Consider the following 19,987-nt stretch of genomic DNA (forward strand, 5'->3'; position numbering starts at 1 on the left):
TAGCTATATACTTTCACTTTATGGTGTTTCTGTATGACTGTCTGTGTGCCTAGTCTAACCACCGTTAAATGCCTTCGGGAAGGTCCCTCCTAACTTGGAAAGCCAGAATTGGAGCTATTTCACCAAACTACTGGAGCGCAAGTTATTACGTAGGCTATCACAACTGAAAAAGTTGAATGTATGCGCCTATACAAACTTTTTTCAGGTTTTCCAAATAGATTTACCACACTGAACAAACAGTGAAAACACTCTAAGTGAGGTAAATCTATTTTGAAGACCAAAAAAAAGTTTGTTTACATCGATTCACATTCAATTTTGGATTCATATGCTACATTCTACTTTTTTGTACTTTGCCGGTATCTTGTTTTACCGTTTCTGTATATGACTGTCTGTGTGCCTAGTCTAACCACCGTTAAATGTCTTCGGGAAGGTCCCTCCTAACTTGGAAAGCCAGAATTGGAGCTATTTCACCAAACTACTGGAGCGCAAGTTATTACGTAGGCTATCACAACTGAAAAAGTTGAATGTATGCGCCTATACAAACTTTTTTCAGGTTTTCCAAATAGATTTACCACACTGAACAAACAGTGAAAACACTCTAAGTGAGGTAAATCTATTTTCAAGACCAAAAAAAAAGTTTGTTTAGATCGATTCACATTCAATTTTGGATTCATATGCTACATTCTACTTTTTTGTACTTTGCCGGTATCTTGTTTTACCGTTTCTGTATGACTGTCTGTGTGCCTAGTCTAACCACCGTTAAATGTCTTCGGGAAGGTCCCTCCTAACTTGGAAAGCCAGAATTGGAGCTATTTCACCAAACTACTGGAGCGCAAGTTATTACGTAGGCTATCACAACTGAAAAAGTTGAATGTATGCGCCTATACAAACTTTTTTCAGGTTTTCCAAATAGATTTACCACACTGAACAAACAGTGAAAACACTCTAAGTGAGGTAAATTTTGAAGACCAAAAAAAAAGTTTGTTTAGATCGATTCACATTCAATTTTGGATTCATATGCTACATTCTACTTTTTTGTACTTTGCCGGTATCTTGTTTTACCGAGTTAAGAAAGATATTCCCGAGTTACGACCATATAATGGTCTTTAAAGCTTAAGAAGCTCTATAAACAATAAAGGTAGTTATTAATAAAATAACAGACAATATAAATTACAGTTTGAACAAAAATATCAACAAAATGTACATTTGAAAACTTGAGCAAATTTCTTTAAAGATTCCCGAAAAAGAATTGAAATCATTGCTGAAATGAACTTCTGACTAAATTACAGTATTTATTCAGTTTTAAAGACAAGAAACAAAATTAGACATACAAAACACTTTTTCCATTCAATGAATCGAATCAGCTCATCATCAGAACCAGTCTGCCATTTTGTTTGTTTTGATTTGCAAAAGTAATATTGTAATCCTTGTTATGGTGATGTTATTTACTTTTTCTATAATTTGCATTTATAACACTCGCTTCAGCTTTTCAATCCTAAATCAAAACTAATGAAATGCAATATATAATAATGGTAATAGCATATAACGTAATATGAAAATGTGTATAACATTTACCGCTGTATAATTTACCGCCATATTTTTGCGGAACACTTAATTGGCCGGAACAGAAATACTAACAAACGCGCGCGCGCGCAAAGATTCGAGATTCCTGTCCAATATCCTTGCGTGAAGCTATGAAGGCCTCCTCACTCGCTACGCTCGTTGCGGGGGCAATGACCTTTTACCCGACCTTTTTTTTCTTTTTTTTCTTTTTTTTCTTTTTTTCATTTCATTGGTTACATTAGGTCATGATCAGAGCTGATTTTGAAGAAAATAAATGAACTTCCTTTATTGACGCCCCTGGTTTTAATTTAAGAGTTTAAAACGTTCCTTCATCGCAGTGTGGTCACGTGGTTCGTAAAATCAGTAGGTTCTGGGATAAAGCAAAAAAAAGGTAATGGAGAATGAATGGTATATACTAAGATAACGTGCTTGATCTTCAAACCTTGCCTCTCTTCAGTTTATTAAACTCCGGTTATAACCTTAACCTTAACCTTAATTAAGAAGTTTCTTAAAATCAGTATTTTTCATTTGTAAATGTGCGTAAATCCGATTCTATAGTTTGATTTCCCGATTTGGTTTGCGCTTGCACTCGCACTTATTAGGATATACTCTTTTAAATTTTATGTTAGATACATTAAGACTGGCTGACCACGATAAAGATGTTTGCATAATGGTTCGCTATTCTAAAATGACAATTACCAGAGTTTGCAGCCGTCATTACGGTTGTTTTATTAAGACTAAATTCGGAGACATAGCTGCTGTTTTACCAAACCAATGCAGATCCTAAAATATACCTCGAGAATCTGTAAAATTCCAGTCGGGAAAAATTCTTCCATATCTTATAAGAAAATTAAAAAATCGGAAAGATTTAAAAATTTAAGATTTTTGTCTCTTTCTTCAATATTTTTACTTGAATTTCAAATATGATTTGCAGCCAAAAAATATGTTAAGATTTTTATGGTATATGTGCATTTTAGATTTGTTGAACTTTGACCCAGGTTAACAATTACAAGAGCTTAACCACTGAATAATCTCTATAATTGATCGATAAAAAGAAATGAGATATAGTCTTTTAAACGTTCATAAAATGTGCAGTTTGGGATAATGTTCTTAATGAAGTTCTAATGTTATCGAGAGAGCCCATTTGTGGTCACATGCACTTTTGAGAAGTTCCTTTCATTTACAGAGGAATTTTCGAAAAAGATTGAACTGCTGCCAATTTCAATAGGTGGTATGTCATTAACCAAGCAAGCTTGACGCTCGCTCATTTCCCCGGGGGGGGGGGGGTACTACCCTTGTCGACCGACGGGGGTGCTCCGCTGAGGTTCGAAAAATTGACCCTACGTGGGACTCGAAATTTGCGAAAAAAGTGACCATGAACAGGACTGAAATTCCAAAATTTTCTAAAATTTTCTACTTTTTCCCCAAATTTTCCAAAAATAGGCACCCTACGAGGGACTGATTTTTCTATTTTCGTGTTTTTGCGACCCTACCTGGGACTCGTGGAGGTTTAAAAAGGTACCCTGACCAGCGGAGCATCCCCGTAACCCGTTTTGCCCTAGTACCCCCCCCCCGGGCTCATTTCATATTGTCTATGTAGTGAAGTTTATTTAGCACCCAGATGCAGAAATTTATATCCGACACGCTAAAGCTCTGAAGGTTGGGAAAATTTTCAACATCTGGAAGGTTTACATGCGGAATTTTGCGAGACTGCATCAAGGATTTTGCAGCGGGAGGCCTGGTAACCCAGTCCTCGTTTTCGAACCGAAGTATTTTAGGTTTGCACAAAAGGGCAGTTGAACCCAACTGAGGATGCAGCACATCAAAGGCCAACTATCATTCCTCTCCGATGGGAAATTGACCCGCTTCTTAAGAGCTTTAGCGTGAGCCGCTGCCAATCTGCCTTCGGAATATCAGATAATAGTGAAATAAGAATTTACTTCCAAAGCTAGTACACCCACATTTATCTTTGACATTAAGTGTCGCAGCTGGTTAATTTGTTCCCGCCAGTTGGAGCTCCTTTCCAGTTAAAAAAGGATCACTTGATTTTCTTCTACATCCCAAACTAGACTGTCTTTTGAGCCTATAATAAGACCTTGGAATTGAACATTTATGGATCGAAAGTAGGACAGTAGTTGAAAGTGACAAAAACGCTTTTTCTTGATGTGCGCGTGCGAGAGAGAAATTCAGGGGGTAACCTTTTGGTACATTGAATGATTGAACTTTGAAGTTGACCCCAAAATTTTATCCCCTCAAATGTTACGAGGACAGTGTATTTTAGAAAATGTCTGAATCGATCATAAACCAATTATGTAACCTTAATTGTTTGCATTTAGCTTTACATTGACGGGGTTTGCAATTATAATTTTAATTGGTTTATGCCCATTGTCTAAAAGTGGGTATATATAGCCTGCTTTTAACCTGTCATGGTGGACAGATCGAACCCAACATGGGTCATATGTACAGATCGAGCCAAACATGGGTCATCTGTACAGATCGAGCCAAACATGGGCTAAGTTTCATGGAAAACTCAACACAAAACAATGGTTTGACAGGTTTGAGAAATCTGCCCAGCTGGCACACAACGTTGTTTTAACGTTCATCTAACGTTATATGGACGTTGTGAACATTAAATGAACGTTGAAACAACGTTGTGTGCCAGCCGGGCGTAGATTAATTTCAATATCTAGCAAGAAGAGGAAGATAAATTAAAGTTACCTCCTTCTCATTTGATCTACAAGGGAGAATTCTTTTCGAATTACAGTACCATTCAAATCCATGAAAAATATTTTACAGAATTTTTTTTTGATTTTAGAGGCAAGAATTAGATAGAATTGACTTTTGCAAATCCGGACTAGTTTTTAATTTTCACGCGGTTAGCCGTATGAAATGAATATTTGAAAGGAGAGCCCAGTTTTGGCTAATGGACTGGAGAGTGCATGGATAGGCATTTTTGTAGAACTTGTTATCATACACCCCCTTCTCACAGACCCGGTGGTATTTTATCAGCCAGTGGTGATAAAAATAACGGACCAAAACTCGATGGGGATTGATCTTCCCATCTTTTATATGGCTGGGGATTTTAATTCCATTGTTTTCTAGCCTGAAAATTCAGTGGGATAAAAAGAAAATAGCATAATATTTTGCAGTGAGGATTTGCGATCAGCAAATGATCAATTTCAACGGGGACAAAAACTAGTATTTTCCACTGGGGATGATATTTTGGCCAATTTTTCCAGTGGGAAGGGTTCCCAGTGGCTCCGTGAGAAGGGGGTGTGTACATGAATTTTCGTTGTCTGCATTGTACACTTATTCTCCGACTATCTTTGAGGCTATTTCACACACTATCATAAGATAAGCTAGGTTTTGGAGTTTTGTCTTCAACATAAATGATAAACAAGTTCATAATTAACACTTTTCTCCATACGGAAGAAAGCTATATCAGGCTTTGGTCTTATGTTTTTGCTATTTTGAGCTTCATTATTCTCATAAAGTTGTTCTCATAAGAAAGGTTTACACTTTTCTTATTTTTGCACCCCCATAGGTATTCAGCTCTCTTTTGGCACCTATGTCAAATACTTACCAAGTCCACTGCGACATTAGCCCAGGTTTCCCTTAAGGACCCTTGAAGATTCATTTACATGGTATCCTTCTACGACATTTCATTGAGATGGTATTTGAATATGTGTGCGTTAGTGCGTTAGTGCTATTTGGAAAATTATTGGTTGATTCAAACCTAAACCTCTTTTAAGCACCAAACTGACACATGGAACGTCCAAATTACGTCCAAATAACGTTAGGTGAACATAAAACAACGCTGTGCACCAGCTGGGTAGCATTCTTTGTTTGGCTTATATCAATAAGTGATAGATGATTCCATCAAAGAGTGCTCGATGATCAGGACTAGAGCTTCGTACAGTGTACAGGAAAAAACTAAATTTGAATTATAGAACTTCAAGTTTTATCTTTTACGAATCGTCAGCTATCAAATGAAAAATGACAAATGCTATGATTTTTATGTTGAAAAATTGATTGTAAGAAAAAAATGTTTAATTGAAATGAATCCCTAGGGTCATAAAATATACAAATACAAATTCTCTACAGACGTTTTATATGCGTGAAGGTCAATCTTTAGACTTATAATTTGCTAATAAAAATTTATTTTGATGACGGCATTTAGAAACCAGGCTTATAGCAACTGTCTGGGAACAATCTAACACAAATTCGGCAATTCCCCCTTTTAATCGCTTGGTCTTTTTCGTTATTTTTAATTGTTCTGCATAATAGACCTTTTCATAAATTACGTCACGAACATCACTTGCCTCGTATTCAAACAATTACCATGATGATTGTGTCCCTTGAGACATTAGATTATTTTTTTATGAATACGAAGTAGTTTTAATCACCATGGCAATAATTTCAAAACGAGGCAAGTGATGTTCGTAACATAATTTATGAAAAGGTCTATTCGTCCGAAAGAAATGTATTTCATATCATAAAGAGTGGTGAAATAACACAAAGAGTGGTGAAATAACATAATAATGACTTCCTCATTAGCAACAAATTAAAAGTAGTGATTTTGGAACCTCGATTGAGCCTCAATTAGATAAATGCAACATCAATTAAATAGTGGATCCCCTACGTAGATTCCAAGCAATTCGTTTTAATAATTCAATACCAAAATAATAAGGTGTGGTTGTCCAAAAGTTATCCATTGTGAAAGTCAAAGCTTACATACTAATATAGTTAAAGTCTGTATTATAATTTAAGAGACTGGACTATATAGAAAATATCAGTTAGGGCTCATAAATATCAAAACTCTGGAAAACCCAAAGAAATTGTTTTTGCGATCTTTAAATTTCTTAATCTCAAAGACTAAATGTTTTTGTATAAGGGTATAAGAACTTCGAAGCCTTCGGATGTTTTGTACTTTTTGAGTTTTAAGCCTAAGAATGTTCTTAACATGTTCTTATTTTCAGCACTTTCCAAGTAAATTTGTCCATATTACTAAGAAAAAAAGGTGTTTTAGAGCCCTCAAAGCCTTAAAATGTTCATAAATTGTTCTTAATATTTTGGCCATCGAGCCTTATGTTCTTATATAGATTGCGCTCTTATATAACAAACGTGTAATGTGTTTTGGTCTTCTAACCATGTATCAGGAACAGTGATGTTAGGAATCCACTAGGGATGGTACTACCGCAATTTATCAAATTTTTGTCATCAATTTATTTTCCAGGTTTTTCTAAATTTTTGAAAAGATTTGATCAGAAAAATGGCACGCTACTTTCAACAATTAATATTGCTCATGGCAATCTCAATACTGTCCATCCATTCAACTGAAATCAACCATCCTGCAATTGAAGAATCCATTAAAATCCTGAGAGAATCAAAATCATTACCCGAATTCACGGCAATCTTTCACCAAATTGATCTCAAAAACCTTCTTTTGAACACAACATCTGGAATTGATACGCCAAAATATAAGGCAAAGTACATCAAAACAGTCGCTAGAACTAAAAACCTTCACACATTTATCAACACGGAGAAATTAATTGCAGATATCCAAACCGTTGCTAGTATTTTGGACGAAAACACGTTTTTAGAATTGGTACTCAAGAATATTGACGCCTTGAAATCCTTGAACGCATTCGATTGGTTCTCTGCAACTCAGCTAAATAATAAAGGTTGGTCATTTGTTTTTTCCCTCCCTTTTGCTTTCGATGGTATAGCCACTTTCTTTCAAGGATATTTCCCTGTCAGTTTAGCTACCATATTGCAGGTCAAAACTTGCACCACGAAGAAAGACCTCAAAAGGGTAACTGTCAACCTTCGACCTTTGTTCATCGTAAAATATGTAGAGTCATTCAAAAGGCTATTTTTGCGTTTTTTGATTGAAATTCGGTTGTCTTAGATAATATATTTTGTTTTATTCACCAAAGACTTCTTCGTACTTAATACATGGTGTACTTGCTTCTTTTCTTGACACTAAGCAATTTAGGAGAAGGTTCAAGGATAAATGGAGCAATCCAGGGAGGAAAAGTTGCACCCTCTCCTTCTTTTGGGTAGATATATAATAGCAATCGAAAGAGGACCCTTCGGGTCGCTTCCGACGGTCGCAGATTTACTTACTACTTTACTTTTAGATGACATTGCATATCTTGCTGGTATACCTGACGGTGTTTCTGTTGAATGTGGCACAAAATTTGTTGAATATTTTGGTAAAATACTGACCGGAAACGACACATCTTTATTGTTTTGTCTGCAAAATATGCAAACTGCTTTGGAATCACCAGCCGGACCAAGTAGGTATTATTTTTTTCAAACTATTAGTTTAATTTTCTCTTATTTCAGAAGGAAGATTTTTCAGTCGAGTCATAGTGATTTGAATACTTTTATCCAGTATTTATATTTTACCATGAAGTTCTGTTTGCTACAGTGTTACTTTTGCTGAGCGATGGTGGTTTCCAACTGCTGTTTATAAAATGGACACTAATGGACCCTCCTTTTATAATTTCTTTGATGCAATTTTATCCCAAAATGAGATTAGAATCCTATATTTGTTGAAGATCTATAATTTTCTTTTCGATTTAGTGATCGATTCATGGGGCAAGGTGTCACCACGTATCTTAATAAACACGCAGCCTCATTGGCTGGGAGCTTTCGAACAATGCCAATCGATACCACATGCTAAATATTGCGCTGTTGACATGGTGGTTATGAGAAAGGTTCGTATCAGGCCGTTAGTTACTGGACTCTCTTTTGGTTTTACAAGCCCTAACATGCGTAGAATAAAATGTATTCAAGTTAGAATCAGGTTTATAATTAGGTTAACCAACTGACGGATTACATTATACAACTTTCATTTAGTTAAGGAGACACTCAAGTTAAAGATGTTCTAGTTATGGAAACTTAATTGTATACTTTATATGGATGGCACGAAGGAGATCAAATCCAAGGCCTTCCTCTTAACTATTAAACCGATACAAAGTTTTGTAAAGATAATTTTCAAAACATTTCCTATGTTTTTTTTCAGTATCCAGGCGTTTATGGGACATGCATGCCGAAACAATGTACTGAACATGATATTGGATCCATCTATCAATCTATCTTCAATAGACGTAAGAATTTTGCTAGCTTTATTTCAAAAAATGTTTCGGAACCCAATTCTTATTGAGAATTCCTTGAAAAACAACGAGAAATCTCTCCTTGAAAACACATTTTCACATTACAATTTTCTGAGTAATCATATAACGAAAGAATATAAAACAAGTGTAGCTTTGTCAGTCCAATTTTGGAAGAATCTTCCCGATCGAGTTAGTGGGACAGACTGTTTGTATTCAGCTTAAGAAAAATGATAGATCCTGCTTTATTCAGACCCTGCCTTCATTCACTTTTAGAGAGAGATATGGTAGAATATTTGGGTGTTGGTCATGTCAACTGCGCCGATGAAAAAATTGAATATTCTGACGGATTTATCGCGACCATGTAAGATTTGACAAACGACATTGACAGTTAATCTTTTTTTAATAAATATCTTTAAATATCAAGAAGATTGAATGGGAAAATATTTTTAGAGCTGGAGTATTCAGACAAAAAGGGGTAGAGATATAGGGAATTTTCAAAAGGACTCAAGGCTTCAAAAGTGTTGCAGTGCAGCTTTATTATGGAAAGAATCCAAAAAAGATTTTGCCACCCTCTTACATATCTTTGAAAATTTTACTTTTAGATGTCTGTGCGGTGTTCTGCTCCTTTTCATACTACTTGGAACTCTAACTGATGTTCTAGATGAGCAAATTACATCATTCAGTAATAGGTGTACTGCTTCAAAGAGAAACAGTGGAGTAGAAAATGCTGCTGAAGTATGGGCAAACGAACATGTTTCTGATGACGCTGTAAGCTTTTAGTTTTCTTTAGAATTACTCTTTTTTTATCACAGAATCTCTCGTAAATCAGATCGGATCGCAAACAAGCAAGCGGGCTGCATTCTGATTTGAGAAAACTAGACTGTGAAATACTTTACCACCTGGATATCCACAAAAAAGCTTTGCTAGGTCTGAAACACGGGTCTCTACCAAAAAGATGTCACGGATCCTTAGGGTTGGCCCCTACTAACAGGGAATAGCTTACTCAAAAAGGTGTGTGAATTCTCTGATATTTGTATTCGTCATATAATGAGAAATAAATCAAATTTTGAGTCCTAAAATTAGCAGTATCTCCCTGGAATGTCTCACCACCACAGTTTTACACGTCGAAAATAACGTTCGATGAACGTTGAAAATACGTTGTACATCAGACATGTTAACAAGTATTTTCATTCTTCAACAGAAAGAAAAAGGTACAGTGGTGATATCACCAGAGGTGGCAACAAGACCAGAAGAAGATCGACCACCAACACCGGAGCCAAAACCAATTAAAAGTAAAGAAATTCACTTAAGAATCTATATTCAACTACTTTTCCCGACATATTTTGTTTACAGTGAGTCACTATTTCATGTGAGGTTCATGTGATGAACTGTATCTTGGATCATAATAATTCAGATTCATCCTAAAAAAAACATTCTTTAAGCCTTATTTTTTTCGACTTCAGAGCCGTTTGAGAAAATCTATGCCACGTCAGCAAATTTTAACCAACCTTTTTAATCTTCATTTGACACCTGTAAATAGTTAAAAATGAAGCGTCCTTACCATTCAGTCCGTTAGAAATTCTATTACCCTCTTCTCTCTTTCCGATTTCAGAACCATTGATTATCCAAGTATTACTTTGTTTCTCGTTGCCACGAAACGCCAAAGCTGTCTTCTCCACTGAAGTACCGAAAGGAGCAATCCAAGCCATCAATGGAATCAGAGCAATTAGTATCTCATGGGTCATCCTTGGTCATTTCTTCTTTTTCACTACAATCATTAAAAATTTCGGTAAGTTTGACCAGACAAATATTATTTATATATTCTTATTCAGCAATTCGCATCTCTATTATATCAGAATATAGAATCTTCATAAAACTAATCTGTTAATTTTTAAGTACATTATCAGCCCTTTTAGTGGATTAAGAGTCATATTTTTACATTTTTAACATGAAATTTCATCCACATTTAAAACTTCATTAAAAACATCAATCTTAAATGAAAAGCAACAAATTTCGAGTCTAGCTTGGGCGCTTAATGCAAGAGTTGGTAAATCAACCAAATCGTCAAGGTTTTGGCTCTATTTACGACCCTTACTGGGGGATTAAATTAATGGCCGGCGTAAAAAGGAGCCGGTGGTCATATAGGGTCTGTGTGTAAAAAGGGTCAAAAAAGTATCATAGAAAACGGGATCTAAGTATGACCGATCATGAAATTATAATTTATACGCTTATTTTTCCGCGATTTCATGCCTATAGCCTGGGTATCCAGACTCAAAATTTTAGAAAAAAAAAACTCTTACCTCAACATACAAAGTTTCTAAAGTTTTAGAGTCTGGTGCAACTAAAAAAGTCTGATACAGTTTTGAATGACACAGTCTGTGAGTGAACCCTTGTTGACAGACTATCGAAAACTTTGGAAACCCAGGCAGACACACATAATTTCTTACCATAAAACCTTATTTACAAACTCAATAAAATTTCAAAACTACTTTAAACTAAATCCAAACGTCAGCTCCATTCATAAAGGCTCCTTTCCATCAGCCATTTTGTTCAGAAATAAACCTGGTTTTTCATTTTCATTTGTTTATCTTTTTTTGCAATGTCAGCTTTTTTTTTATAAATTATGCGCGCGCATCGAAAAATATCGAAAACACTGCGAAAATTCTGCTCAGTTACTGGGCGCGTACTGACCAATTAGATACACTCGCATATGCAGGGACAGATATCCCTGCAGAGGAGTTAGTTGGACCAGACCGTAAACCAGAAACATGATCTTAAAATAACTAGACGGTGAAATAGTTTACGGTCTGGATATTCAGGCTATTTCATACCCGGTTAGTTTTAGCAGTATAAAGTTAACCCAACATTTTCATTCTATCACCGCTAAAAGTTTGACATTTACCTATTTAATTTTCAGATAACTCTAGTGTAGCACTCTTTAACCATATGAGGGCATTTCCAGCTCAAGTCGTGAATAATGCTTTCGTCTCTGTTGATACCTTCTTTTTATTGAGGTTAGTTACCATATTATCATTAAAATATTCACGTACACGTTTTTTCATAAAAACATCCTAAATTTTTACATTTTTGTATTTTCCTAAGAAATTGGGTGTTTTAGAGTCTGCAAAGCCTTAAAATGTTCTTAACTTGTTCTCAAGCCTTATGTTCTTATAAGAAAATGTGTACTATGATAATTGTTTAACCTGTTCCTCGACACTTTCCAAAAGATGATTTTACAGATCCTACTTAAAAAAAGAATTACGACAAATCATAGCCTGTACTAAACTCTTCTTTTCTGAAAAGATGATATGCGGTTCACAAAATAAAGAATCCGTGGGCGTTCTGGTTGTTACAGGCTAGGTTTAACCTCAGTTTCTAATGCACTTTTCTTTTATAAGAACGTCCAAAATTTTTGAAGCCTTCGGATGTTCTTAACTTTTTGAATTTTAAACCTATAAATGTTCTTAATATGTTCTTAATTTCACTATTTTGGGAGCATTTTAGTCCATTTTCCTAAAAAAATTGGGTGTTTTAGAGTTCGCAAAGCCCTGTTAAGAACATTTCTTAAAATTTTAGCGATTGAAGCCTTATGTTCTTATATAGTTTGTTCTTATAAAAAAACGTGTAATCATATTATTTTCTTTCGTTTTATTTTTAGTGGTGTTTTAATGTCTTACTTGGCGTTACGACAAATGGATAAAACTAAAGGACGATTCAATCTACCCCTTTACTATTTGCATCGGTTTATCAGGTATAAAATGAGCTCTTCCATTCATCCATTAGCCCGGGGGCCACTTATAGCTTTTTGATAGACTGGATGGCGCTGATAAGTGGCCCGGTGTAATTTGGCAGGCTCCATTTTTTGGCTTTCAAAAATCCAAGATGACGATATCCTTTAGTCTACTTCACTGGGACACAGCGCCGTCAAAATCATCAGAAAGCAAAGTTCTGTCAGAAGTAGATTCTATTCATCTTCTGGGGCAGGGATGTTAACACCCCTTTGTTTAAGGAATTTCTTTATTGATCTGCCACTGGATATTTAGTCCTAGGACACATATTTTGACCTGGAAAACCATCAAATTGAACCCTTCGGTAATTGTGCATTCACCAATGAACATAGCATTTTTTCAAAAACTTTACAAGAATAGTCCTGTCTCTTTTCTATGCGTATATAAAACTCAACATACAATTATTCTTCTTTTTAGAATCACGCCACCCTATATGTTCGTCATATTAATTTGGACAAACGTGTACCCTTACATGTTCACTGGGCCATTAGCAAAACAAACACGAATAACTGGAGACGGGGGTAATTGTGCAAAATATTGGTGGACAAACATGCTGTATATTAATAATTTTTATCCAGAAGAAATGGGAGAAACTGTCAAAGATAAAACGGTATGGATAAATTTTTAAACGTGTCCTAGCTGGAAGATAAAGTCAAAACAGCATCATCTAACTTAAATGTCTATAAAGCCCATGTGACATTAGAAAATGCGTCATTGAGCTCTAGTTTAGACGGTCTACTTGCTGCATTGCCTATTCTAATTGTAGTAGGTAAAATGCGGGCAGAAAGTTGGTAGTTAAAATCTTTGCTTAAAAGAAGTCATTGCATTTGTCGACTTTAAATCACAATTAGAAAGGATCTTTGTTCTGGTTTAGACGGCCCTCTTTTCGCCAACCGGATTGTAACTGAAATATAATCAGAATTTGAAAAATGTGCTGAGTGAAAACAAAGAAGACGAAATATTCAATCTGTCATTATAAGTGTGGCGCAAATCTTGAAGAAAAGGTTGCAGATGCCACTCTAGCCCTTCAGAATTTAGATTCAATGCTCTTTGTTCTTAAGGAAATTCGTCTACTAGGATTTAAAAGATTCTGCATAGCGATGTGCTCTGTCCATCTCTAATTGAATCTATTTTTTACAGTGTGTTGGCTGGTCGTGGTACTTGGCAAATGACATGCAATTCAGCGTAATTGCCCCATTCATACTCATTGCTTTCTACAAGTAAGTCATACCCTAGACTAACGTCTACTTCTTTCTGATAATTCTTTTTCCTTCTTCTTCATCTTTTCAATTTTTCTATATGGTCATATTCCACTCTTGAATATCTTCTCAACAAGCACAAAACCGCTATTTGATTCAAATTCTATCAAAAAGTTACAGCCTTTTTTGTTTCCACTGCTGCAGATTTTATCGTGACAGACTTTATAATATTACGTCTCTTTTATTGATTGATAAACGACATTTTAAGCTGTTGAACAATGAAATAGTGTACATCTTCAGAAAGGCATCTAACTTTACTTTCACGCATCTTACTTTGATTTCCACCTTCTCTGTAGATTGCAACAACGATTCAAGGACTCTCGTCTCGTGCACACTGGAGCGTTCATTATCACGTTTATTTGTTGCCTAGCAACCATTCTGATTCGGATGATTTTACTGATTGTGCATAATTTTCCGGGACTTGTAATTACAATGACATTCGACGATCATCCGTTCAAGTAAGTAAGGTTTTCCATCCCGAATTTATGATATTCACGACGTAATGTTTTCTACGGGAAGACTCCAGTTTTTGCCAGTAGTGGCAAATTTTATACAACTTTTGTCTTTGCCACTACTGACTAAAACCGGGGTATTTCCGTAGAAAACATTACGTCATGAATATTATGAATACGGTCTTGCAACTTTTCCATCTGTATATTCCTCAAGTTGAGACTTTTCACCCGTCCCAATTCTAAGCCTTGGAAGAAAGAAAGTTCGGAATTTTGTTTGTATAATTTTGAGCTTTTTGTTCTACGAGAGAAGATAGACTAAGTTTGCAGAATTGGTCGTTCTTTATTTCAAAATGATTTGAATTGACGAGTTTGAAGTTGATATTCGTCTTGGACAACCCAGTACCTAAGCTGATTCATATCTTCTTCTTTGCCTTTGAAGCGTGAAAGTACACTTTTTTGGGATAAGCGCCTTGGTTATTATTTTGGAAATTGAAGTCTTCACTTTTCACTTTCTGATCGAAATTATTGCGGGCCTTATTTTGAAATAGAAAAATTGCTACAGCAATCAGCAACAGTTATAACATATTCTTTTGCTGCATTCTATTGAGTGGCTGGGTAGCTCAGTGGCTAGAGCACTCGCCTTACAATCCAAATATTGTGGGTTCGATCCCCAGTTATCTTAGATTGGGTAATCTGATCAAAGCGGTAAGTTAATGGGAGCTGAGAGACTGAGACTCCCTCACTCCCGGATCCACTGACAGCCACCAGATGAATATACTTACTTATAAAGGATTTAAGGGCTCTGACCATAGTGAATTTTTCATAATTGCCGTATTTAAAATGTGTTTTCTGACTGATGTAACCAACAAAACTATGGCATGTTATACATTTTCTGTTAGACAAACTATTCCTGAATCTGAAAATTCAAAAATTGCATTGAACAAATTGATGAAAAAGAAAATAAAGACTTTTGCAAGGAAGACTATTTCAACTTTGAAGAGCTTAGTTTCGGCGAAGTAAAAACATTTTGAAAATTTTTTCGCAGTAGATGGTGTATCTTTTACCGAACAATAAAAATTTTTGCGGAAAATTTTTGTAAATACTTCTTTGTCTCGAAATCTTCAAAACAGTGGTTTTTCATCAATTTTTCATCTGGATTTTGCTTAAAAACAGTCATAACATCGTTTTAGAAAAATTTTCCGCAAAATTTAAAATAGTTCAATTCTTTGCGGACAGTGTAAAGAAATTTTGAAACAAAAAAGTTAATTACATTAAAACTAGGCACTTTTTGTAAAAGAGGGTGATGCAACATATTATTAACATCTTTTTAAAGTTCATAACGTCATTTTTGCAATTAAATTCTCAATTACTCTTAAGGGATGCGATTAAAAAGCAATTTATAAAGGCAATTCTTTGTTAAAAGTGTTAAGGAACCTGAAATATAACTTTTATGTTCAAATACCAAAATCAATTTTGGACTATGGTCAGAGCCCTTAAGCTTTTATAAGAAGGAACAAGAAGCCGAAGCGGCATGAAGGCCCAGCTGACGTGGCAATAACCAAATGTCGTTTGTATTGGGTATATACCTTAAGAGAACCAATGTTTGCGGAATCGTATTTTTGCAATTTTAGGGTTTGAAAGAAAACATCGAATCTTAGAATCCTAATGCACACATTTTCGGCAGAGATTGAAATACAGAACATTCAAAAAGTTAAAAAAGTTCGAAAATTGGCTGAATGAAAAAAAACAAAAAAAACAGCTGCCCTGGAAGGTCATAAATGATACGCAATATATGTATATAATAGATTTACTTTATGTTTTTGTTACTAGTATGAAAGAAAAAATCGGTTTAAATAAATTCACAAACTTCAAATGTCAAATGTTGACCGTCAAAGTTCAGAAATATTGATTTAACGCGTAGCATCATGAAAAACATTCCAAACTTATTCAAATTTACACTCACATGAGCTGCATTTTAGTATCCTTAAATGACTTACAACATAAGTTTACTTGGAAAAATTCTAATGATAAATGATACGCAATATATGTATATAATAGATTTACTTTATGTTTTTGTTACTAGTATGAAAGAAAAAATCGGTTTAAATAAATTCACAAACTTCAAATGTCAAATGTTGACCGCCAAAGTTCAGAAATATCAATTTAACGCATAGCATCATGAAAAACATTCCAAACTTATTCAAATTTACACTCGCATGAGCTGTATTTTAGTATCCTTTAATGAGTTACAGCATAAGTTTACTTGGGAAAACTCTCTGTCAGGTTTGAAAAATCCAGCCACCGTCCGTTTAGAGCGATAAATCCAAAATTAACCATTTTCACGGCGTAGCATCATGAAAAACATTCCAAACTTATTCAAATTTACACATGAGCTGCATTTTAGTATCCTTTAATGAGTTACAGCATAAGTTTACTTGAAAAAATTCTCTGTCAGGTTTGAAAAATCCAACCACCGACCGTTTAGTTTAGAGCGATAGATCCAAAATTGACCATTTTCACGGGTAGCATCATGAAAAACATTCCAAACTTATTCAAATTTACACATGAGCTGCATTTTAGTATCCTTTAATAACTTACAACATAAGTTTACGTGGAAAAATATTCTGTCAGGTTTGAAAAATCCAGCCACCGACCGTTTAGAGCGATAAATCCAAAATTGACCATCTTCACGGGTAGCATCATGAAAAACATTCCAAACTTATTCAAATTTACACATGAGCTGCATTTCAGTATCCTAAAATGACTTACAACATAAGTTTACTTGAAAAAAGTTTCTGTCAAGCTGGAAATATAAAACTCCAACATCCAAATGCTCCCACTTGCTCCCTGACCTGACCTGACTCTGACTCCATCCATCTTGAAAACATTAAAAAATACTTTTCTATAAAGAGAATGAAATTTGACTTTACTACCAATTCAATCCAATATAAGAGTAGGTCAAACATTGTGCGGGTAGGCGAGGCACAAATTCTAAATCAGCCGCTGGTTTAGCCTGGACTTGTTAATTTATTGCGCGCACAGGCTCCGACAAAGCGAAAATCTTTCGGTCAGTTGCTTTTTAAAGGCCCACTTGCGCTGCGCGGCTGGGCCAATAAGGAGATAAAATACATGTGTGATCATAGTGATCTAAAGTCTGTTCACGATAAGTGTGCACTCTTTTTTCTTTTACCTATAACTTTTGAAGGAATTCTTCAATCTTTATAAGTTTGGTATCATTGGAAAGATATTAGTAAGTGGAACAATTTGAAATAAAAAAGTCTTTAAAAAAATCCTAAAAACGAAGATGAAAATGAAGAAGAAAAAAATGAAGATCTTGTAGAGAAGTGCTATAACTTTCATTTTCACTGGAGAGATTCTTTGATCTTAGGAGATCATCACTGTGAAGAAATTTCACTAAAATATTTATTCAATATAAAGTTATGATACAAAGTTAATAAGTGATTGACCCCAAAAAACAGCAGAAAACAGCAGAAAACAGCGTTTTTAGACGTCAATCAGCTTATAACTTTGCTTGATATCTTTTGACTGAATGATTATTTTTGAGAAATTTTTTCACAGTGATGATGTTCGATAATCAAGGATTCACTTCAGTGAAAATGATAGCTATAGCACCTTTCTACAAGATCTTCATTTTTTTCTTCTTCATTTTCATCTTCATTTTTAGAATTTGTTTAAAGATTTTTTTATTTCAAATTGATCCACTCACTAATATCTTTCCAATGATACCAAATTTATAAAGATTGAAGAATTCCTTCAAAAGTTATAGGTAAATGAAAAAAGAGTGCACACTTATCGTGAATAGACTTTACATTACCTTTCAGCAACGACGGACGTCAAGATAACTTATACGTCAAGCCGTACGTCCGTTTTTCGCCGTACATCATGGGGATGTTACTTGGTTACGTTTTCTCAAGGAAAATAGAATTGCCGTCAAAATTAAAAAGGGTGAGAACCTTTATCTCAGCTAATTTTTGGTTAAAAAGAAATTTCTAGAAAGCACTTTGAATATTTAGATAAAACCGGGTGGGCCAAATGTAAAGTAAGTTCAATTACTTTTAAAGATGCGTCAAGAATAAATCATGTTGCAGTTTTTTGTCCACCCAGTTTGATAAAAAAGTTCCATAACAGTCTGAACTATTGCTGATGAAATCTTCCACTCTTTCTGTACCCAAAGATGTCAAATTTATTTTTTGACCCTCTCCCTGGAATACAGGATGGAAGGTAGTTAGCTCAAACGTTCAATCTTATTCACATTTTTTATGTTTACAGATCTTGATCCCTATTCTTTGGGTGCTCACATTCGGTCTTGGATTTTGTGTTGTATATGCACCATACTTTAGAGCTTATCAATTCGCTGGTGAACATTATAGTAAAGCTGAAAATGTGATATACGGTTCTATGAGTGAATTCACATGGGCTTTGGTTGTCGCCTGGGTTTTATATGCTTGCCACAATGGATTTGCAGGTCAGCATTTTTTTTCATATTTCTCAATCTTCCAGGTTACAGCAGTCAACTATCTGTGTCATTTGAAATTGCTTGTTTTCTCGGTTTTTATTTTTGAAACTTGGACAACTGTGACTCATACTACCTGGAAAAAAAGTTGCCTTAAAAATCTTCTTGTGCAAACGATAGATATCTAGACGATTCCAGAGCCAATCTTCGCATCAATTAAAAAAAACTCAGCTCTGGGTGGGTACGATATCGATTGGCGTAACCTTATTTAACCGTGCTCTTGTATGTTGATCAAATACAATGTTGTTTTTCAGGTTTCATTAACACTTTCCTATCTTGGAAATGTTGGATCCCATTAAGTCGTTTGACGTTTGGAGCATATCTTTTACATCCTTTGGTCATCTTCTACTTTTTCCTGGTCCAAGAAAATTCATTCCACTTTCAAAATAATATTTTCGTAAGTACAAGAAGCTCCTTTCTCAGATTGTTTTATAAAGCATTAAAATTTCAACATCTTTGACCCGGTCTCGCAGCTCCGGAGAAAGTTTTTCCCACAGTGGGGGATAAAATTCTCTATTAAAATCCCAATTGGGATAAAAATTGTATTGTTCCAAGCTTAAAAATATCCAGTGAGAATGGTTTTGGAGTGTAATTTTTTACATTGAATTTCGATATTCCCAACGGGGCTGGAACTGTAAGGTTTTTCCAACCGGGGACGAAAGTTGTGCCAAATTTCCCAGTGGGCTTGGTATTTCAGCGGGTTTGTGACACAGGGTAAGATCCACTTTCAAATGACGTTTGAAACTTGCTATAGACGTGATTCTAGAATGGCTGCTAGTGATTTTAAACTGTAATTTCCTTGGGTTGATCAAAAAAATGTTTTTAACTCATATATCCCGGGGAATACATTCCAATATAGTTCATTCTGGAACAAAAAATAAAACTGTTTTTGGAAATAATTTTCCTTGATATTTCAGGCTTTCGCATACGTTTCAAACTTATTCTTTTCGTTTGTCATGGCGTTCATTTTGGCAATGTCTGTCGAATACCCTGTTATGAACTTGGAAAAATTACTTTTTAAACATTGAGATACGCAATATATGTATATAATAGATTTACTTTATGTTTTTGTTACTAGTATGAAAGAAAAAATCGGTTTAAATAAATTCACAAACTTCAAATGTCAAATGTTGACCGCCAAAGTTCAGAAATATCAATTTAACGCATAGCATCATGAAAAACATTCCAAACTTATTCAAATTTACACTCGCATGAGCTGTATTTTAGTATCCTTTAATGAGTTACAGCATAAGTTTACTTGGGAAAA

The 19,987-nt window shown here is 35.0% G+C and overlaps 1 protein-coding gene across 4 annotated transcripts in view; it reads left to right on the forward strand.

Moving 5' to 3' along the window:
* The window catches only part of LOC136811225 (nose resistant to fluoxetine protein 6-like), a 51,333-nt gene that overhangs the window by 14,680 nt on the left and 16,666 nt on the right, over positions 1–19,987 (forward strand). The window contains exons 3-19 of one of the 4 annotated variants that reach the window (XM_067067837.1): positions 6,800–7,247; positions 7,707–7,865; positions 8,155–8,288; positions 8,597–8,681; positions 8,961–9,048; positions 9,290–9,455; positions 9,889–9,979; positions 10,300–10,476; positions 11,605–11,701; positions 12,346–12,438; positions 12,893–13,085; positions 13,616–13,695; positions 14,031–14,192; positions 18,029–18,152; positions 18,477–18,672; positions 18,975–19,117; positions 19,638–19,841. In XM_067067837.1, coding sequence (XP_066923938.1) covers positions 6,836–7,247; positions 7,707–7,865; positions 8,155–8,288; positions 8,597–8,681; positions 8,961–9,048; positions 9,290–9,455; positions 9,889–9,979; positions 10,300–10,476; positions 11,605–11,701; positions 12,346–12,438; positions 12,893–13,085; positions 13,616–13,695; positions 14,031–14,192; positions 18,029–18,152; positions 18,477–18,672; positions 18,975–19,117; positions 19,638–19,748 — 2,511 coding nt within the window. In that variant the 5' untranslated portion in view covers positions 6,800–6,835 and the 3' untranslated portion in view covers positions 19,749–19,841. Of the gene's footprint in view, positions 1–6,799; positions 7,248–7,706; positions 7,866–8,154; positions 8,289–8,596; positions 8,682–8,960; positions 9,049–9,289; positions 9,456–9,888; positions 9,980–10,299; positions 10,477–11,604; positions 11,702–12,345; positions 12,439–12,892; positions 13,086–13,615; positions 13,696–14,030; positions 14,193–18,028; positions 18,153–18,476; positions 18,673–18,974; positions 19,118–19,637; positions 19,842–19,987 lie in introns of those variants that run through there. The other 3 variants (XM_067067839.1, XM_067067838.1, XM_067067836.1) reach the window with 3 other exon arrangements.

Source organism: Clytia hemisphaerica, unplaced genomic scaffold (assembly GCF_902728285.1).
Source record: "Clytia hemisphaerica strain Z4C2 unplaced genomic scaffold, Clytia hemisphaerica genome assembly, whole genome shotgun sequence".
Lineage (NCBI taxonomy): Eukaryota > Metazoa > Cnidaria > Hydrozoa > Leptothecata > Clytiidae > Clytia > Clytia hemisphaerica.